The following is a 22,331-nucleotide window of genomic DNA, read 5'->3' as shown; positions in this document are numbered from 1 at the left end:
GCCTGTGATAACATGAATAATAATGTAATTGCTGCACCCACTGTTTGACGCCAGTTGGCACACTTCTATTCCTAAGGTGCCCCATCTGGTAACAGGGCTGTGCAGGGTGATATAAAGTTATAGAATCTTTTCCTCTATCAATCAATTCTATAGCACCACCTATCATCTTCCAGAAGGTACTACACCCAATATGTTAAATTCCACCACTGACAAGTTTAGAATAATGCCCTTGTCCTGCAATATATATATGTTTCAATAGTATGAACTGTATGAGCGGTGACTATCCTAGCACAATACTCTCTGTTTATTGTCTCCTATTGTGTCACGTGACATTATTTTCGCCCCTGACCCTCCAGTCATCCTCTCGTCCCTCTATTCCCTTCATCTACTTTTTTATTCGCAATAAACAGAGAGTCGGCATTAACCAATTTATGAAAAAGAAGCACAAGTTCCAGCATGCACAGCTCCGTGCACCTGCCCATGGGGACATGGGGATGGATAGCATTGCAGGAGGACTGCACAGAGTATTTCACAGCCTGTGGTGTGATGCTCTGCAGACGACTTGCATGATATGCACTGCATCCTATATCTCATATCGGCCGTCTCTTCTCTCTACTGTAATCGATCATCCCCCTCTTCCCCCACCCTCTTATTCAACTTCTGCCAGTCCTGTCTTCTTGCCTCTGTAGTATATAGACTTGTTCCTCATCTTCTCCCCAAGATCTCTCCTTACAGCACCCTCCTCATTCCCTCTCCTCCTCTCTGCTTTGTGTTTCTTCTGCTTGTTTTTTGCTCTCTTTGGCACCTATTTTTAGTCTCTCTCCTCCTCCATCTGTCTCTTCTATGTCCTCCCCCTCCTGCGCTCTCTCCTGTCTCTTCCATGTGTCTCTCAAATAAAATATTCTCTGTCCTAAACCCATCATCATCACCACTGCATGTATGCCTCTAAAGAGTGGAGGTCAAGGATCAAAGGTCACAAAGATTTTTCATAACAAGTCTATCTATCTATCTATCTATCTATCTATCTATCTATCTATCTATCTATCGATGTATCATTATGCCTGACCTTTTCCAATGCTATTGCATAATTGGATTGAGAGTGAGAGGTCACAAGGCTCATCACACAAAATCTATCTATTATCTATCTATCTATCTATCTATCTATCTATCTATCTATCTATCTATCTATCTATCCATCTCTACTATTGATCTATTATTATTTATATATCATCTATCTACATATCTCATATCTAAGTGTATCTGTCAGCATCTATCTATCTATCTATCTTTTATTATGCTTCTGCCATTGCCATTGCATGGTTAAATCAAGAGTGAGAGGTTACAATCATAAAAAATCTATCTCATATATATCTGTCTCACTAATATCTATCTATATCCATCTATATTCTATGTCATAATTTCACTGTATCTGCCTTTTGCCCACTAGTGTACTCTGTGTTAAAAGGTGAGATCATTGCTATCTATCTATCTATCTATCTATCTATCTATCTATCTATCTATCTACTGTCATGACATGCTCTTGCATTGATATTAAGTAAGATAATTAAATCTATCTATCTATCTATCTATCTATCTATCTATCTATCTCCTATCTATCTATCTATCTATCTATCTATCATCTATCTATCTATCTATCTATCTATCAATCATATATCTCATATCTTTCTCTCTGTTATGGTTTATACTAATCTATTTATCTGTCTATTGATTTCATATCTATCCATCTATCAATCTGTCTATGTATGTATCTCATGTCTATTACTTTTATCTATTTCCACTCTATTCTATTGCCTATATATACCAAATCTATCTCTGTTCTCTCTGCTGACTATTCTTTTACTGAACCAAGAAGGGGCAAGGATGAAAGGTCATAGAGCTCTTCATCCCAAATGCATCTATTTGCCTATAAATATATTAATATCTCTCTAATATGTATATATCTTCTATCTATCTATCTATCTATCTATCTATCTATCTATCTATCTATCTATCATCTATCTATCTATCTATCTATCTATCTATCTCTCTCTCTATCTATCTATCTATCTATCTATCTATCATCTATCTATCTATCTATCTATCTATCTATCTATCTATCTATCTATCTCTCTCTCTCTCTCTCTCTCTCTCTCTCTCTCTATCTATCTATCTATCTATCTATCTAGCTAGCTAGCTAGCTAGCTAGCTATCTCCTCCTATTTGTCTATCTATCTATTATCTATCTATCTATCTATCTATCTATCTATCTATCTATCTATCTCTCTATTTCCCCTCCTGCACATCCACTTGTCTCGTTTCAGGGTTTTCTTGTCACATTTTTGCCCCCACTGCTACTGTTCCCTTTACATGTCTCCCTGTGTAGCCCCAGATAAGCAGTTCCTACCTTGTTACTACACACATGAACTATTAATATGTTGGTGATGTCCGGTAGGATCCAGGTGAATTTACGTGAAGGCGCTTGGTACTACACAGGTATTCGGGGATGTGGAGTGAGTTATGTGCCAACGTTTGCCTCCGGTCAAGAGTTTACGTTCACATTAAGAAAGCTTTTGCAGTCCTGTGTGTCTTTGTGGTCTCTGTTCTTTGTACTTCTGGCCTGTGGTAGTCATTTATGTGTAGCAGAGCTGCCTTAACCTTAAAGTCAATTTCCGTCCTTGAACACAATTGATTTGTTAACTAAATATCTCCAAAATTCTTTCCTGATAAATTTCTTAATATATCTTTTTTTTTTTTAAATGTAGATCGTGAGCCCCACATAGAGCTCACGATGTACATTTTTCTCTATCAGTATGTCTTTGAAATATGGGATGGAAATCCACGCAAACACAGGGAGAACATACAAGCTCCTTGCAGATGGTTTTTTGCCCTTGGTGGGATTTGAACACCAGGACTCCAGCGCTGCAAGGCTGCAGTGCTAACCACTGAGCCACCGTGTGGCCCCAAATTTCTTAATATATCTTTATTAGGTTGGAGCTCGGTTGTTTGTCATGACATGCTCTTGAGATAATTTAATCTGTCTGTCTGTTGCCACCACTAGGGGGAGCTTATTAGTTTACTACTCTTCATATATTGAACCGAATGTTAAAACAATACCTAATGTGCTCGCCCAAGTGGTGGTGGCAGACAGGCAAATTCGATAATTTGGAGGGAATTTGGAGTTCTGTATCAGTAAATAAGAGCTCTAGTCACCATGAAGGGCAACATTATGGATCAGAAGGTGACACAATATTCATGCACAGACTACATATTGTAAATGACTACAAAATGGCAACAATCCATAAAAGCACATAAGCTTTGTGTCATAAAAATTCTTGTCGCTAGACAGGAGAAGCTGCCATTTTGTTGCTAGAACAAATGATAGGATTAAGGGTTATATGTATCTAGAAAACCAACATCCGTAATAAAGTAATTGAGAATGGAAGAAGGCTTGATAAGGGGTTCCCCAAAAAGATGAGCTAAAAAAAGAGGTCCTTCTGATGGGAACTTCTGTCCTCAGGAAACCACTGAGCCCCCAACCACAGCTGGTAGGGATGTTATACACTTTCAGAAGTAATCCCGGCATGTCCGAGAAAACTCAGGGACAAAAGAGGCCATTCCTGGTTGGTTTGAGGAAGCCCTCGAGTGGGACTTTTCGGTTTGTGTGCGAAAAATGCAGAGAGAAAAGTGCTGCTTGCTGTACAAGCAGAGGATCAGCAAGTGATCGCTTCCATTTTTAACCCTTTGTGTGGTATCAGTTTTGCACTTTTTATTTTTGTTTATCAATATAAGTGAAGATTTAAAATATATTAGTTACCCTTGGGAGAGTGATTTTCCAGTCCATGCCTTGACTATGATACGGAGTTCCACTTTGTCTTCCCAGGAAGTGACCCTGTTTCTGTAGGTCACATGACCATGCAACAACTCAACCCTATAATTGATTGGGACTGAGCTGCAGCATGGGAATGTTCCCAACAAAGGTGATCCTTGAAAATCCCTGATTTTCACAAAAGTTTTCCATAGTCTATATCTGAAATATTGGTTCAGCAAAGGGCCAACCTGATGCCCTATGCTTGTCAAACCCATGGAGGCATAAACAGGGGGTTACACTGTCAATCTGTTATTTAAGGAATCCCATAAAACCATACTTGCCAACATTGCGATTCCCACCTCTCTGAGAACGGAGTGCTTTACGAGCTGTGATATTACACAGGTTCGGTTACACCCCTATTGGTGAAACCATGCCCCTCAATGTGTTGGTTCCCCTTTTATGACGTGGACATGCAATGTGCTTGTCTATCTCAGACTACTACAGAATATTCCTTTATCTGTATTTGCACTATACCATTGAAGTGAATGGGAAGTGTCGGCGTATACGGCAAGCTCTGCTCATGCCGAGCCGTACACGCGGGCACTTCCCATTCACTTCAATGGGACTGCTCGCAGTGAAAGAAGCAGCCCATTCATTTCTATGGGGAGCGCTCGTATGCCGGCTCCCATAGAAATGAATGGAGCTGCTTTATACGCCGCTTATTCTGAACGTGTTTTACGTTCAGAATAAGCTTCAGGAAACGTAGTGTGAATGCCCCCTTATAGAGATGAGCAAACACTATTCGATACAGCTCTTTCGAATAGCACGCTCCCATAGAAATGAATGGACGTAGCCGGCACGCGGGGGATTAAGCTGCCGGCAAAGTCTGCGTGCTGGCCACTTCCATTCATTTGTACGTGAGCGTGCTATTCGAAACGGCTGTTTCAAATAGTGTTCGCTCATCTCTACACTAACTATGTCTCTCCCGTATGCATCCCTAACCCCAACAAGGCTACATTCACACTACTGTTTTTAATGTCTGATGCTGTTATAAGATGGGGTGAATGCAGACCAACACCCAGTGGAGGGGGCTCCATTTTCTGTTGTCATTTAATGCCCGTTGCTCTCATCCTGTGATGACAACGGACATTAAATAACGGTAAAGTGAACCTAACCTTACCCACCTGGTGTGACGTGGACACAGAAGGTGGTGCCTCATACTAACAGCCACGGTAGGTAGCGCCACCTACTTTATTCACAGCAGACCAGACCATACTTCTCGACCATTGTTCATGTTTATCTAGCCTATGTTTTTCAGCCCTTGGCAGCAAATGATGGTGGCTGTGTATCTGCATGTAGGGACAGGGGCCCTTATTGGGGGGTGAAAGATGGTGACGGGAGCGCTCTCCTCAGGAATACAGAGGACTCATACTCATAACCATGAGTCCACTCGATTCTGTCTTACTGTACAATACAATGGTAGACTGTCTAAGAGAAGACATAATATAGTAGTACATTGGTTTCTATGGGCAACAAATTTTTCTGTTAGACAGTTGTCATGAATTAGGTTCCCGTTTGGGGGGTCCCCAAGCAGACTCCCCCAAATGGAAATCCATGCGCAGATGCGAACCAGGCCTAACTAAAGGACAAAATCTGAAACAGTGGCACTAACCCTAGCCTAGGGTAAGTCCAATTAGAATTTTGTGGCGGGACTCACCATGAAAATTTTGCTGCAGAAATCTTCCAGCTGGTGTCAGTGGGATTTCCTACTCCCATTCACTTCAAGTTCGGGCAGGGCGCATCTTTTTCGAGCTAGCTGCTCAAAATAACTCCCATCGAAATGAACGGGAACATGCCCCCCCCCCCCCCCCCATAGCTGATGGCACCTTTTACATGTTCTAAGATTTTAAAAATTCTGCACCCACTAAATCATACCTCAGATCCGTGTTTGCAGCAATGCTGAAAAGCAAATCCCATGTGTTATTTAGCCTCTGAGCTCTATTACGCTTGTAGGCGTTATACTATGAACAAAAGATATCAGATAGGGGGTCAGTGCCTGCTTGGTGGGGGCCGACTTTTGGACTTCCTACTCAGGGAGTGTTTAGTTTTTTAATGGAAGGGGTTCAGATGACATTCAAATGTCTTTAATCTTCCATTAATTTCAAGGGGCGGTTCTGATCCCTATTCACAGATATAGATCAGACTATGGCTCAGACATGATCTATAGCTCTTGGAAGAGAAGGGAGTAGCAGAACCCCCTCGGTCATGTTCATGAAGCCTTTTTCTGTGGATAGAAAACACAACTTTCATTCTTGGTACGCTTCTTTTAGCACTCTTGAAAACTAGTACCAGGCACTGAGGGGGAAGCAAATGCCAGGCACCATCATAAGGGGTCATTTGACTCTTATGAGGCCTCCTCTGTTCTATGCATACTATTGGCTAGACTAAAGAGTGGATCCACAAGGAAGGAAAGTGCCCTCTATATGCTTATTGGGAATGGGATTTTATATATATATATATATATATATTTATATATATATATATATATATATACATTCTTTGAACTTTTATGGTAGAAATCATATCCTTATGGCAATAAAAGGGTATTACCCCATCCTTTGCAATGGTTGATTTTGGTTGGCAGGCATCCCCTCCCTCCCCTCCTGCCCCTCCCCTCCTCCATCAGTTCGCAGGGAGCGCACAGACCTTACTAATGCCCCCCCTGCTGTTTGCACGCAGTCATTGCATCCAGCAGATTCTTGAAGCAGTCCTCCACTGTCACCAAATGGGGGTTGTCCACAGGGACCTGAAGGTGAGTTCTGTATCCCCCATGCCATCTTCTTTTTCATATGCATGTCAGGCTGGACATTGCCCATCTTTCCTTCCAAAACAGCGCCTGTCCTGGGAGTGTCCCCCTGCATGCTGGTGGCGAGTTGTACCTGGCTTACACTGTGGATAGTGGAACAGTTGTGGTTATCATAGCATGTGAGGTGTTGGGTTTGGGAATCTACCTTATCTGGGGCTTGGGTGCATGGCATGCTGTGGACTATGATATCTATTTTATGTTTCTATGTGTGATTTAGTGCCAATTTTTTATGTCTACACTTTTGATACTTGTACCTAAAGGATAAAAAATAATCTCTATTCACACCATCATTTTCCCAGTGTTCTCCATCCTTTCCCAACTTCCCTTGCTCGGCAACTGTATGCTCACCATCTCTCTACCCGCTAGCATAGAGGTCGTGTCTAGTATTACAGCCGTTCCTGAAGAACATCAATGGGCAATTTAGCATTATACAATAGGTAGTTTAAAACCCCTTCATAATTGTCTCCATCCATATCTAGATCTTCTTGAAACGACCCTAAAACTGCTCAACAGAAATCTACAATCCATAACCCACTTTCATTGGGCATTTCCTATGGCCCTACAGTATGCCTATGGTTATCCAACGTTGCGATAATGTTATCTCCTACTCATTGATGGAAGGAACAGAAGTGAACCATTACTGGGTAGCAGAGATGGAGACCATGCAATGAAACAGAGATAAGGTGACCAGACCTCCTTATGAGAAAGGTTTCGATGAAACCAAAACAGCAGAAAGCTGTTCTATATCATCCTTCATTTGGCTTTAAGTCTGGTTACCTTTACTGAGGGCACCTCCTCCCACCCTGAGTGACTGTACCTGATGACTATGATAAGTCCTAGACTATTGCCGCCTCTAACCACATCTCTGTTAACAACAGCCAGAAAACCTTCTCCTTGCCAGCAAATGCAAAGGAGCGGCAGTCAAGCTGGCAGACTTTGGCCTGGCCATAGAAGTGCAAGGAGAGCAGCAGGCCTGGTTTGGTAAGTCAGTCTTGGAAGTGGCAAACACATGACACATTGAAATTGGGGTGGTACTCCGTCATCGTGTATAAAAGATGAACTGATACAAAATGCCTCAGATTTGGAAATTTCTGCCCAGATTGGAGAAAAGGATCATGACAGTGGTGCGTCTCCTGGTGATAGCCAAGATGGCGTAGGGAGTGTTATAGGACAGAACAGGCTTCCTAGGTATGCAAAGTCGCAATACTCTTTACTGCCACCTATTGACAGTGGTGACTACTGTATGAGTCAATGTGTGACCCTTTCACAGGCCTTGCAACATGGCTAAATAAATAAGCCAAAAAAGAAAAAAAATTCCATAAGGAAAAGCAAACCCTCTGCAGACAGCTGTTTTGGGGCTTTTGCCCCTCATCGGTGCATTGTAATGTCCTGGTTGAAGGCCGGTTTGATGAATAATGTTTTTCCTTGTGGAAACCACTTGTCAGGGATAAAAATGAAGCATGATGGATGGCCATTCTTATGTAAAGCTGCATTGAGGATGGGTGACGCCAATTTTAAGACAGCTATTATTATGATCCAGGTCTATGAGCTACACTTTTAATGTCCTCGTAAGATGCTTGCCCCTTCCCCAAAACCAGTAGTAAGCAAGTACCTACAGTGCCATATATGTGGATTAAAACTACAATGCTTTGCCTATTAAACGTCCACCATTTGGACTGATCAATGCTGGACTGCTGCTACTAATGCTGTAGGTGTCTGGGTACAATGAGTACTTACCTAGAGAGCACGAACCACACACGAATAGGCTTTTGCGGTATGACATACACCCACGGTGGGTGAAACTGGGTGGGGGAGCTCCAGTCAGATCCTATTATAGGTGGTGCTGCCATCCGGGCCTACATAAACTGCACATGTACGGAGGAAAGGATTGTATGAACTATATGTACTAAACCAATCTTTGCCAAGAGGAGAGAAAGCTGCTCAAGGCTCCTCCGCAGTGACGTATTTCCCCAAGATCAAAAGGATTGGACATATTGAAACCCAAGTGCCCAATCGATCTTTTGCCTCGACATCAGGGGAGAGTCAAGACAACCCCAAAACACATTGTCAGGTCCTGCCAATGTCAGCAGGTTGTAATGATCACTAGGAAAAAGTTGCAAATCAGGAGGCAACTATTGTATGATAGGCCATCTGATTTATCTCAGTTATCATGTTGAGTTTTAGGGACCCAGGGGGAGGGGGACAGGGCTTGTCCCACCCCTGAACATCCCTATATCCAGTATAATCAAATATTCCCTTCTTGACTTAGCGTCTCCAAAAATTATCAATTTTTAAACCAACATTTTATGTAGAACATCATTTTTTGATTAATTTATTTATTCTCCATATGTTTCTATATTAAAAATAAGACTATATCCTGCAATTTTCACTCTGGCCACTAAACCTAATAACTGACGGACACTTGCCAGTTCTGTAAGGGTTTTCTTTGAATTGCATTTACATCACAGGCAGTATTACAATAGAAGATAACATTTCCATGGAGAACACCCCTGACCCATCACGGCCTAATACTTCCCTCTCTGCTCAGAGCATGTCTAGAAAACTGTGACTATTGCTGCCTATGGCCATGACACTGCCGTAATGCATAAGATGCTTATAATAATATTATATATTATAATAATTATTAAAAGCTGTTAACAGAGTAGAGGAGAAACTCCGGCAAGATGGAAGCCGCCATATTTATGGACAGAAAACAGGATAAAAAAAATAACAATCAAAACGTAAAATTAAGTGATATATTCCATTTTTTGGTTTTAATAAATATAGTTTAAAAATTGGGATTTTTTTTTATATTTTGGTCTGGGGAAGAGAAAGTCTCGTCCAGTTGACGGACAGTTACAACGGTGTTTCTTCCATTATTTAATCAGCTTAGTATTCTACAGTAGCGCCATAATAAAAGTGAGTGATGCCATTCAGGTGGGCGAGACGTGTTCACAGACTGATGGATTAGACAGGTACACTGGGTACCTCCTGCCACTGGCATTTATCAAATGATTGACTAGCCCTTTTAATCCGCCTTAATCCTTCACCTGCTCAAAGTTATTTAGATAAAATTAGGCTGTTTGTGTTCATGTCTCTAAAACTATAAAATATCTTCAATACAGCAGTTCTCATAAGCGAATACGTGACCAAGTCCCCTGGCACGCGGCTCTCTGTATAAATGGCTGGCAGCTGGAGGTAGGAGCTGGCTCTCATTCTGTTCTTTCTGTGCCAGGCTTTGCTGGAACCCCAGGGTACCTGTCCCCGGAGGTGCTCCGAAAAGAAGCATATGGAAAACCGGTGGATATTTGGGCATGTGGTAAGCTGACACAAGTTGCAATGACTGTGGCATTATAATACAGGGAGCCATATGGAGCCTATTCCAGGTTTCATTTACTATTCAACCTGTGTTTGGTCCAGAATAGATCAAATCATTCCCTCTTATCTGACCCTTCTGTGCTGAACTAAAAAGAAAAGGATCCTTCATCTCATACAAAGAAGGATTCAACTCATTATCTATCTATCTATCTATCTATCTATCTATCTATCTATCTATCTATCTATTATCTATAAGTATATCTATCTATCTATCTCCTATCTATCTATCTCCTATCTATCTATCTATCTATCTATCTATCTATCTATCTATCTATCTATAAGTCTATCTATCTATAAGTCTATCTATCTATCTATCTATCTATCTATCTCCTATCTATCTATCTATCTATCTATCTATCTATCTATCTATCTATCTATTATCTATAAGTCTATCTATCTATCTCCTATCTATCCATCTATTATCTATCTCCTATCTATGTATCTATCTATCTACCTATCTATCTATCTATCTATCTATCCATCTACCTATCTACTTATCTAACTATTATCTATCTATCAATCATCTATCTATCTATCTATCTATCTATCTAGCTATCTACTTATCTATTATCTATCATGTCTATCTATCTATCTATCTATCTATCTATCTATCTATCTATCTATCTATCATCTATCTATCTATCTATCTATCTATCTATCTATCTATCTACAGGAGTTATCTATCTGCCTATCATATCTCTCTCTATATAGCTTTTATATCTATATCATATCTATACAGTATCAGCCTATCTATTGTATCTGTCTATTACCTATTTATCTATTTGCATATCTATGTAGAATAGTGGTCTTTGGTCCCCAATACGAGTGGAGTGGCAGACTGTACATGAGCACTGCTACTCTATTCAATTCTATGGGACTTCAGGAGATAGTTGTGCCCTGTACTTGGCCTCTCTTCAGCAGTCCCATAGGAATGGAGCGTGCATGTGCATCCGTCTGTTTATATCTATCTCAAATCTTATCTATCTATCTATCTATCTATCATCTATCTATCTATCTATCTATCTATCTATCTATCTATCCATCCATCTATTATCTATCTATCATTTCATCAACATCACAACCTATATAGGATGTTGGTGAGGTCTAATTACATTATCTCCCTATATCTAGTTGTATGTACGGAATTGAATGGATCATTACTTACCTTATATCATTTGGCTGGATGTTGTTTTCCTTGGAAGTACTTATATATTGTTGTATGTATCCATCAACAGGTGTCATTCTATATATTCTTTTGGTTGGTTATCCACCATTTTGGGATGAAGATCAGCACAAACTCTACCAGCAAATTAAAGCTGGGGCGTATGATGTGAGTACGGCCCTGCCTCGCGTACTGTATATCTGCACAATACAAGAGACGTGACCAATATAGGTTATGAGCAGATATGAGTACTTATTGCATTAGACTTAGGCTTTGTACATCTCTCCCTCTAGTTCCCTTCTCCAGAGTGGGACACGGTGACACCGGAGGCTAAAAATCTCATTAACCAGATGTTGACCATTAACCCTGCCAAGCGTATAACTGCACATGAAGCTCTCAAGCACCCATGGGTCTGTGTAAGTAATGCCAATCTGTGCTGACCAGGACTGTATGGATGGATATTAAATGTATGACGGGTGGAATTGTTTCAGTATAATATAGCTGGGATGTCTCTTGTGATCTTTACTCCATTTCTTTCTACTCAGCAACGTTCTACCGTGGCCTCAATGATGCACAGACAAGAGACTGTGGAGTGCCTCAAGAAGTTCAATGCTCGCCGGAAGCTGAAAGTGAGTGTGATCTATATCTCATGTGTCTATATGTTCTAGATTGTTCAGACATGACACTGATTCACATTTTGTCCACTCTATAGGGGGCCATCTTAACTACAATGCTGGCAACAAGGAACTTTTCTGGTAAGTGTTCACCTAGACCAAAGGCATGTAAGGAAGTAATATAGAGTGAATACCTATGTAATGCTCCCCATTGCTGACAATCCTGCTTGGGTATACCCAGTATATTACTCTGTAGATAACATGCTACATGGACTCTGTAACCAGTCCGACACACTGCAGATCAATACATTAGAGAACCACTGCAGAATAGTGGCAAACACCGCAGCGCCCATTCTGATATAACCAGCGCTATACACCACAGAGCTCAGGCTGGTTTATACAATGCTATACACTGCAGAGCCCACCGTTATATACCCAGTGCTATACACTGCAGAGCCCACTGTTATATACCCAGTGCTATATACTGCAGAGCCCACCCTTATATACCCAGTGTAATACACTGCAGAGCCCACCCTTATATACCCAGTGCTATATACTGCAGAGCCCACCCTTATATACCCAGTGTAATACACTGCAGAGCCCACCATTATTTATCCAGTGTAATACACTGCAGAGTCCACCCTTATATACCCAGTGTAATACACTGCAGAGTCTACTGTTATTTATCCAGTGTAATACACTGCAGATCCCACCCTTATATACCCAGTATAATACACTGCAGATCCCACCCTTATATACCCAGTGTAATACACTGTAGTGTCCATTCTAATATAACCAGAGTTACATAATACAGAGTCCACCGTTATATACCCAGTGCTATACACTGCAGAGCCCACCGTTATATACCCAGTGTAATACACTGCAGAGCCCACCCTTATATACCCAGTATAATACACTGCAGAGCCCACAATTATATACCCAGTGTAATACACTGCAGAGTCTACTGTTATTTATCCAGTATAATACACTGCAGAGCCCACCGTTATATACCCAGTGCTATACACTGCAGAGTCCACCCTTATATGTACCAAGTGTAATACACTGCAGAGCCCACCCTTATATACCCAGCGTTATACACTGTAGTGTCCATTCTAATATAACCAGAGTTATATACTGCAGAGTCCAAGCTTATACCCAGTATTATACACTGCAGAGCCCAATCTGGTATAATCAGCGCTATACACTGCTAAGCCTATTCTACTACAACCAATGCTAGACACTCCAGAGCTCAGTTTGGTTTACCCAACGCTATACACTGCAGAGCACATTCTGATATAACAAGTGCCATAAACTACAGAGCCCACTCTTATATAACCAGTACTGTATACTGCAGAGACTACCCTTATATAACCAGTGCTATTCACCGCAGAGCCCACTGTTACATAAATGGTACTATACACTGTAGAGTTTATCATTATATAACCATTGCTATAAACTGTAGGGCCTACCCATATATAGCCAGTGCTATATACTGCAGAGGCTACCCTTATGTAACCAGTACCATACACCCTTATACAATCAGCATTATACTTATACACTGCAGTCCCCATTCTTCTATAGCCAGCGCTATACACTGTAGAGCTGATTCTGTAATGACCAGGCAGTTCTATATACTAGAGCCCAGTGTGATATAACCAGCACTATGTATACATACACCCACTCTATCCTGATGGGTTTTGTCCAGGTACCTGTGGTCCTCACTGAATGTTACTATGCACTGGAGATAATGTGCTGATCTCTGCTATGCTCTTTTTTATTTTTATTCTGCCTTATTCTACTTACTTCATCTTTCCTCTTCCCCCCTCTCCTTGCTATCCCACATCTCCACATACCTACACAACTCACCTCTCCTTGCTGGTTCCTCTTTTCTTGGGTGTTATACTCATCTGTCATACCTTCCTCATGACTTCTTGTGGTGTCTGATTTTTCCCTTTGATTTGTTCACCATATCCCCCTCCTGTAACCTGTCCCTATACTTCTCTCTCTCCTCCATTCTCCACCATCCTGCCCTGTCCTCTTTTTCTCTGATCTCTGTCATCCTCACAGTGGGCAGACAGACCACAGCTCCTGCCACAATCACCACCGCCGCCACTAGTACAGCCCTGGGGTTGGTGGAACAAGGTAGTAGTGTCCTATGGCACATGCCCTTCTCCTCCACACTTGCCCGTTCCTTTCCCCTGAGAAGTGACTGCATGTGGTTGCTTTTTCCTAGCTGCCTGCTTACCTGGGTCTTCTTAGATGGAGGATATCCTTTTTTTAGGGATGAGGGTTAGCAGAGGCGATTAGGATTAGGCCAGAGAATAGTAAAGTCACCTAGTGAGCCAAGGTCAGGATGCCATGCAAAAATATGGCCGATCCATTCTTCATGTTCAAGGATCCGTCTGAAAATTCTTAGCCATGACTGTGTAAATGGCAGTACACTGTGTGGTGGGTATTGCAGATCTATGGCATACCCAAGTTTGTATACAGTTCCCCAATAATATGTTGTAGTGTCTGTTTTTGCCATGTCATGGTTATATGGGCAATGTATACGGGCTCTTATCTGCGTGTCCCCCCCCCCCCTAGAGACGCTGCATGTAGCGTGTATGTACATGATGTACCTTGGTGCATGCTGTATGCTTGGGCATGTCATGTGCATGGCATGTGCTGAGAAGATACTTACAGCCGCAGTCTGGCAGTGTACATGGCACTCATGATATAACAACTTCACTGTGCTCTATAACAGTCTTGTGTATAATTGTACCGTGCATGTGTGTATATGTTGTATATGAGTGTCAATGTGCACGCAAAGCAGTGTATTATCCAAGCAATATACTCCAATATCCTTCTATATGGATTTTTAGCAGTAAGAAGTAAGTGGAGCTGTCTTCCCCCCATTGAATGATCACTACAATGAATAGGAAAACCTTTAACTACCTATTAAAAGTGACCTGCCCTGAAAAGCTGAGAATTTGGGATTGATTGAAGTTGCACCCCAATATCCCACCCCCTTAATGCCATGCACACAAAAGTCTAGGAAGCTTAGATTTGATGTACTGTTTGTGGTGTCCTTAGACTGTATCATTGTATTATCTGTGCCTTATCCGACAAGGAAAAGGGAAAAGTAGTCACCACAGATTCTCTGCAGAGTCCAGTATTAGCCTAGGGCCGTGATGGCGGACCTGTGCCATAGGTGGCACTCAGAGCCCTCTCTTTGGGCAGCCATCTGTGGAACATTGTACTGTGTGGGGGCCACTGTGGAGCAAATTGTACTGTGTGGGCCACTGTACAGCAGATTATACTGTGTGTGGGGGCCACTATGAAGCAGATTACACTGTGTGGGGGCCACTGTGGAGCAGATTATACTGTGTGTGGGGCCACTGTACAGGAGATTATACTGTGTGTGGGCCACTATGGAGCAGATTATATTGTGTGGGGGCCACTGTGGAGCAGATTGTACTGTGTGGGGGCCACCGTGGAGCAAATTGTACTGTGTGGGCCACTGTACAGCAGATTATACTGTGTGTGGGCCACTATGGAGCAGATTATATTGTGTGGGGGCCACTGTGGAGCAGATTGTACTGTGTGGGGGCCACCGTGGAGCAAATTGTACTGTGTGGGCCACTCTACAGCAGATTATACTTTGTGTGGGGCCACTGTACAGGAGATTATACTGTGTGGGGGCCACTATGGAGCAGATTATACTGTGTGGGGGCCACTATGGAGCAGATTATACTGTGTGGGGGTCACTCTGAAGCAGATTGAACTCTGTGGGGGTCACAGTGGAGCAGAAAGCTCTATAAAGCCCCATTCGTATGACCATATTTTGCAGGTCTGTAATTGTGTGCAATTGTGGATCCGCACATTATTAAGGTTAAATTGCCGTGTTGGCACTTTGTGATAAATTATTGGGTTTTGGGTTGCAGTTTGGGCACTCAGTCTCTAAAAGGTTCGCCGTCACTGACCTAGGGCTATACGGTGACTATGGCAAAGAGTCCCATCATGTTGCCAAAGATCGCCAAGTCACCCTATGACTCCTTCACTAATGTAAGTGAATGCAATTGCATTACAACCCTGAGAGTGCTGCAACTGCGACTATTTGATTTTTTTTTTGCATTGCTAACTGGTGAGCTACGGTGTGACTTTGCAACATATTACTTCTTGTAACTGCAACATGACAGTTGCAAAATATCCCACACTGTTGCATTTTGGTCACAGATGGCATACAATCCATTTCACCATAGATTTCAATGGAAGTCGCATGCATCGTCCTAGTCTGAAATCGGACCCTGCAGAGCCTCTGCGACTGGACGGTTTTGACTTGACTGTTGTTTGTTTTGGACTTTTTGTCACATGACATGTCACCAGGTTCAACCATGGCGTCCTTAATTGTGGCTGATGTATTGTATCTGGCAAATAAGATGGCATCTGCAAAGTAGTCTAAATGCATAATGAATTGAACTGCACCAGACAGCTCCTCATATCTCAGCTTATTGGACTCTTGACAATATGGTTTATGGGGAAGAGATACTGGAGTCTTCTCTAGTCATATCTGTCCATCTCTACAGTCCGTGTCCATATCCTCTGTATGGGCATCATGGCGGGGTCCTACACTTGAGACCATGCAATGAGCAAGAGCGGATATATGCTAACAAGCGTAAGCTCTACTAACAAGCAGCAGCTCTCGATGGTGGATTTGGGTTGTCCATGTTGTGACGTCCCAAGTTTGTTGGAGGTCTCAAGATCTGAACCTATAGTCACCAGATGCCATATAGAAGAGGATGTCTATGATGTGACAATCTCTGTAAAGTAACGGCACAGGATACCGTCTATAGTCTTACATACTTGCAGCGTACTAGTCTGCTGTATACACTTGCACTAAGCAATCTCCACACCACATGTATACGCTTATACGAAGGAGAATCCTCGATTTTCATGTTTTGTTCCCATTTTTACTAACAGGCCTATATATGTAAACAGGTGTACAGTGCAGACTTGGCATCTGCATGCAGTTTATGTGTATAATGTGTGCAGAGTGTACTATGTCTGGGCAATACATGTTACAATATCAGGCAGGATTTCACGCCAGGGCCAGTGGATGTGAGTGTTGTAGTTTGGATGGTGTCTCAGTGGCTGGGCATGTGTTGGATGTCCTGTCTTGCCAGCCTGCCGATGCCCGATATTTGCACAAAATTGCCATTTAAAAGTGCCCACCCTGTGTATATTACGTCTGTGTATCTTTTCCTCCTCCCCCTGTCTTTTTCTCACTGTTTCACAATTTCTCTTTTTCTCTTTCTTTCCCCCCCTTGTTTCACTGTCCTATTTCTGGTGTCCTACTTTACCCTTCTCTCTCTTACGTTCTCTCTGCTCTCATCCCTGCCTCTGTCTTTCTCCTGTGTATTCTTCCGTTCCTTTTCTATTTCTTGCAAGGTAAGTTCTAGTACTTTGGTTCTCATTTTACAATGTCTTAGTGCCCTGCCCTGATGTTACACCGAGGGAATGTGTATTCTGCTCGTTCCATATGTTGTGAGAGAGGAGCTGATTCTGAAGTGCCCACAGTAAGGGGCATTAACCCTATGCGGGGCATGACAATGCGCCTGTGCTGTCCTAGGCAATGTACTGCTAAGGTTGTATAAGAAGTATATCTCTCTAGACTGTATTACATATGGGACCCCAATGCCCTACTACAAAGTCATTTGTCCTACAGCTAATTCACAGACATAACTCGAAGCACTTGGGCCCCAATGCAAAATCTGTAACAGGGTCCTTACCCACCAAGAGCCATATATAATACTGATGTCTTCTGATATGTATCTAAAGACCTCTCCGGACACTTTTCTTATTACCCCGTGTTGTGATATTCCTCTGTTATTCCTCCTACAAATGTATAAAAAATGGCAACTAGGTGTGTGATCAGTTCAGTCTGTACCAGAATACCAACCTGTGACGAGAGGAATGGTAACACCCAGTTGATGATTTATATCTAAATATTTAGGAGGAATATCACAGGAACAAAATGCAGAGTTACAAGATGATTCAGAATTGTTATTTAATGGGGAATACGAGTATTTACTACCATAGAAATGTCAGAAGAGGTGTCGGATCCTTTTTAAAGGGGAACACAACCTGTGCCCGATGCATTATAAGGCCCAGGGCCTTTGTTTATAGCCACACAATGCCATGTAAGTCAAAGGGATTATGTTGCAGTTCCTCCACAGCATCAAAAGTTACATACATAGTAAATGAGGTTGGATGAAGACATCAGTCCATCAAGTCCAATCTATAACCCTACAATCCCTACAGTGTTGATCCAGAGGAAGGCAAAAAAAAACCCATGAGGCTCATGCCAATTGCCCCATGTCAGGGGAAAAAATTTCTTCCAGACTCCAATCCGGCAGTCAATATAAAAAGAGTGGCTAAGAGTAGGATTATAGGCAAATGAGCTGATGTGGGGGTTTCATTCTGGGCATTACCTGGGGTCCCAGAGGCCACTACTCGCTAGTTATCAGAGTCTACAATGGAGGATTTCCCTTACCTGTTCCTGGTAATCCTGTGCACCAATTTACATCTACAACTCTGTCCACTGAAGTAACTATTTGGAAGTATGAACATTATAGAAACCTGGCAAATAATAATAATTCTACATCTTTTCACAATCTCACATAGTATCCACAGGCAGTAATCGCAGGTGGTTAGCGACGGAAATTGTGCAGCGTGTATATCCCCCATGTGGCCCAGCCTAAATGTTTGTCTACATTTCTGAATCTCTGTTACAACACTAACAGAGGACCAAATAACCAGCAATATGTGTGGCGATAACAATTGTTACTCAAACGAAAACTACCACACAAAACAAATTGTATTAAATATCAAAAATATTCTTTATTAAGTATTACTAAAAAAGACATAATTTACATACACATAATTTTTGGGGAGATGTAATAATCAATCAATACCAGAGATCAGAATCTGGTGTAAGGATGGTGGACAGCCATAATTCATGCATAACTCACATACATAGGGTAAAGTTCACATATCATAGGTAACATAATTACTTTAAGAAGGAAAAACATTTCCAACATACCCATATAAATTGTAAACCTTAAATGGAACCCACCAGTAAAACATCCATATAAACCATAATAGTGGCTAGTATCCACCCATATCCTTACCAGTAAGAAAAACTGCGTTTTTCTTACTGGTAAGGATATGGGTGGATACTAGCCACTATTATGGTTTATATGGATGTTTTACTGGTGGGTTCCATTTAAGGTTTACAATTTATATGGGTATGTTGGAAATGTTTTTCCTTCTTAAAGTAATTATGTTACCTATGATATGTGAACTTTACCCTATGTATGTGAGTTATGCATGAATTATGGCTGTCCACCATCCTTACACCAGATTCTGATCTCTGGTATTGATTGATTATTACATCTCCCCAAAAATTATGTGTATGTAAATTATGTCTTTTTTTAGCAATACTTAATAAAGAATATTTTTGATATTTAATACAATTTGTTTTGTGTGGTAGTTTTTGTTTGAGTAACAATTTCTGAATCTCTAGCTAAAGGACACCAATATAGAGCACTGGCTGCTGTTGGGTAGCACATACTGTATTGTTATGTATATTTGGTGATATAAGGTATTGCTGTTACTGACCACACTCTCTCTGTCTCTCTTGGACCTCTTGCAGCAGCTAAGAGTTTGCTGAACAAGAAGACGGATGTTGGAAAGGTAATGTATATAAGAAAAGGCTTTAGTAAATTCTCTCTCTGGATTCCATTACACTCCCTAGCTGTATGCTTACTCCCCTCCCCCCAATGACAACATGTTCACATTTGACTGGGTCGATGTGCATGTGTATGGGAAGGTTGGGGGGAATAGCTGTTGGCCGATAGCTATTAAGAGTCTATGGCCAGCTTTAGGTAGCCTTTAGGCTGAATCAAGGCTGGGTGTCTTACAAGGTGAAACGCGTAGAGAATGAGCATACTATAGAATGGACTATCAGGATCATTATCTGGGTTAGCAGCTCCTCAGAAGGGTTACATCGGTGAGCCTATCTATAGGGTGTAGTTAAATCCACCCAGCCCCAATGATACATGGTTGTTAGGGAGGCCCTGAAAGAGTTACAGTCCTATGAAAAAGTTTGGGCACCCCTATTAATCTTAATCATTTTTAGTTCTAAATATTTTGGTGTTTATAACAGCCATTTCAGTTTGATATATCTAATAACTGATGGACACAGTAATATTTCAGGATTGAAATGAGGTTTATTGTACTAACAGAAAATGTGCAATATGCATTAAACCAAAATTTGACCGGTGCAAAAGTATGGGCACCTCAACAGAAAAGTGACATTAATATTTAGTAGATCCTCCTTTTACAAAGATAACAGCCTCTAGTCGCTTCATGTAGCTTTTAATCAGTTCCTGGATCCTGGATGAAGGTATTTTGGACCATTTCTTTCTACAAAACAATTCAAGTTCAGTTCAGTGTGATGGTGGCCGAGCATGGACAGCCTGCTTCCAATCATCCCACAGATGTTCAATGATATTCAGGTCTGGGGACTGGGATGGCCATTCCAGAACATTGTAATTGTTCCTCTGCATGAATGCCTGAGTCGATTTGGAGCGGTGTTTTGGATCATTGTCTTGCTGAAATATCCATCCCCGGCGTAACTTCAACTTCGTCACTGATTCTTGAACATTATTCTCAAGAATCTGCTGATACTGAGTGGAATCCATGCGACCCTCAACTTTAACAAGATTCCCGATGCCGGCATTGGCCACACAGCCCCAAAGCATGATGGAACCTCCACCAAATTTTACAGTGGGTAGCAAGTGTTTTTCTTGGAATGCTGTTTTTTTGGACGCCATGCATAACGCCTTTTTGTATGACCAAACAACTCAATCTTTGTTTCATCAGTCCACAGGACCTTCATCCAAAATGAAGCTGGCTTGTCCAAATGTGCTTTTGCATACCTCAGGCGACTCTGTTTGTGGCGTGCTTGCAGAAACGGCTTCTTTCTCATCACTCTCCCATACAGCTTCTCCTTGTGCAAAGTGCGCTGTATTGTTGACCGATGCACAGTGACACCATCTGCAGCAAGATGATGCTGCAGCTCTTTGGAGGTGGTCTGTGGATTGTCCTTGACTGTTCTCACCATTCTTCTTCTCTGCCTTTCTGATATTTTTCTTGGCCTGCCACTTCTGGGCTTAACAAGAACTGTCCCTGTGGTCTTCCATTTCCTTACTATGTTCCTCACAGTGGAAACTGACAGGTTAAATCTCTGAGACAACTTTTTGTATCCTTCCCCTGAACAACTATGTTGAACAATCTTTGTTTTCAGATCATTTGAGAGTTGTTTTGAGTAGCCCATGATGCCACTCTTCAGAGGAGATTCAAATAGGAGATCAACTTGCAATTGGCCACCTTAAATACCTTTTCTTATGATTGGATACATCTGGCTATGAAGTTCAAAGCTCACTGAGGTTACAAAACCAATTTTGTGCTTCAGTAAGTCAGTAAAAAGTAGTTAGGGGAATTCAAATCAATAAAATGATAAGGGTGCCCATACTTTTGCACCGGTCAAATTTTGGTTTAATGCATATTGCACATTTTCTGTTAGTACAATAAACCTCATTTCAATCCTGAAATATTACTGTGTCCATCAGTTATTAGATATATGAAACTGAAATGGCTGTTGCAAACACCAAAATATTTAGAACAAAAAATGATTAAGATTAATAGGGGTGCCCAAACTTTTTCATAGGACTGTATATACATGTGAGGCTAGAACTATGGATCACCCTGAGACTTGATTCGCCTGAATGTGTATACTAACCCTGACCACTTACCCGTGGAAGCTTATTTTTTTCAGTGAATCCACTTTAGACTGGTGTGGGTATTATGTGTTGATATGTAATCCACAGTGTATATGAGGATTTACCTCTGTAACCCCGCTGGTCTATAGAGCATTGGGAAAGAGGACTTCACTGAGGAGGACATTGATCCTCACGTAACTTATATATTCCCCTAGAAATCTGAGGGAGATGATATGAAGGAGATATCCTCATACTAGGAGTGTGGTTGACGTTTTTGTGGGATAGCAGGATCCTAATAAAAGTTCATTTTTAGATATAAATATTGTACTACATGGGACACCCCATTTCCCCTGATTCGGATTAGTAAATGGGTGTTCGTTTCGCCATTTATTGAGAAAATTCCCCCAATAAATTCTGATGTGATAAAAGTGCCTAAAAGTAGGTGAAATAGGAAAAGCCAAAGATTTGTCAGCACCCCCTCCTATGCCCACAACCCCTCTTAAAAGGCATATTAATTAAAAAAATGACATATACAGTATTTTAAGCCATACACAATAGATAAATGTTGGCCACTACTGAGTATTTTGGCTGGATCTTCTGACAATCTAATATGTATAAGGATAGCGCTTCAGCCCCATCCTCCAGTGGGATAAAGTATAGGGCATGTTGGTTGTTA

At 41.5% G+C, this 22,331-nt stretch overlaps 1 protein-coding gene across 16 annotated transcripts in view; it reads left to right on the top strand.

Moving 5' to 3' along the window:
• Positions 1 to 22,331, top strand: part of CAMK2B (calcium/calmodulin dependent protein kinase II beta) — a 103,528-nt gene that overhangs the window by 62,012 nt on the left and 19,185 nt on the right. For 4 of the 16 annotated variants that reach the window (XM_075272965.1, XM_075272956.1, XM_075272964.1 and 1 more), the window contains exons 6-14: positions 6,548 to 6,620; positions 7,553 to 7,655; positions 9,910 to 9,993; positions 11,288 to 11,382; positions 11,508 to 11,630; positions 11,760 to 11,843; positions 11,927 to 11,969; positions 13,896 to 13,970; positions 19,528 to 19,565. In XM_075272965.1, coding sequence (XP_075129066.1) covers positions 6,548 to 6,620; positions 7,553 to 7,655; positions 9,910 to 9,993; positions 11,288 to 11,382; positions 11,508 to 11,630; positions 11,760 to 11,843; positions 11,927 to 11,969; positions 13,896 to 13,970; positions 19,528 to 19,565 — 718 coding nt within the window. Of the gene's footprint in view, positions 1 to 6,547; positions 6,621 to 7,552; positions 7,656 to 9,909; positions 9,994 to 11,287; positions 11,383 to 11,507; positions 11,631 to 11,759; positions 11,844 to 11,926; positions 11,970 to 13,895; positions 13,971 to 19,524; positions 19,566 to 22,331 lie in introns of all 16 variants that reach the window. The other 12 variants (XM_075272969.1, XM_075272962.1, XM_075272966.1 and 9 more) reach the window with 5 other exon arrangements.

Source organism: Leptodactylus fuscus, chromosome 5, assembly GCF_031893055.1.
Source record: "Leptodactylus fuscus isolate aLepFus1 chromosome 5, aLepFus1.hap2, whole genome shotgun sequence".
NCBI classification, from domain to species: Eukaryota; Metazoa; Chordata; class Amphibia; order Anura; family Leptodactylidae; genus Leptodactylus; species Leptodactylus fuscus.
Note: the sequence above shows the minus strand (reverse complement) of the source record. Positions and strands in the feature narration are given on the sequence as shown.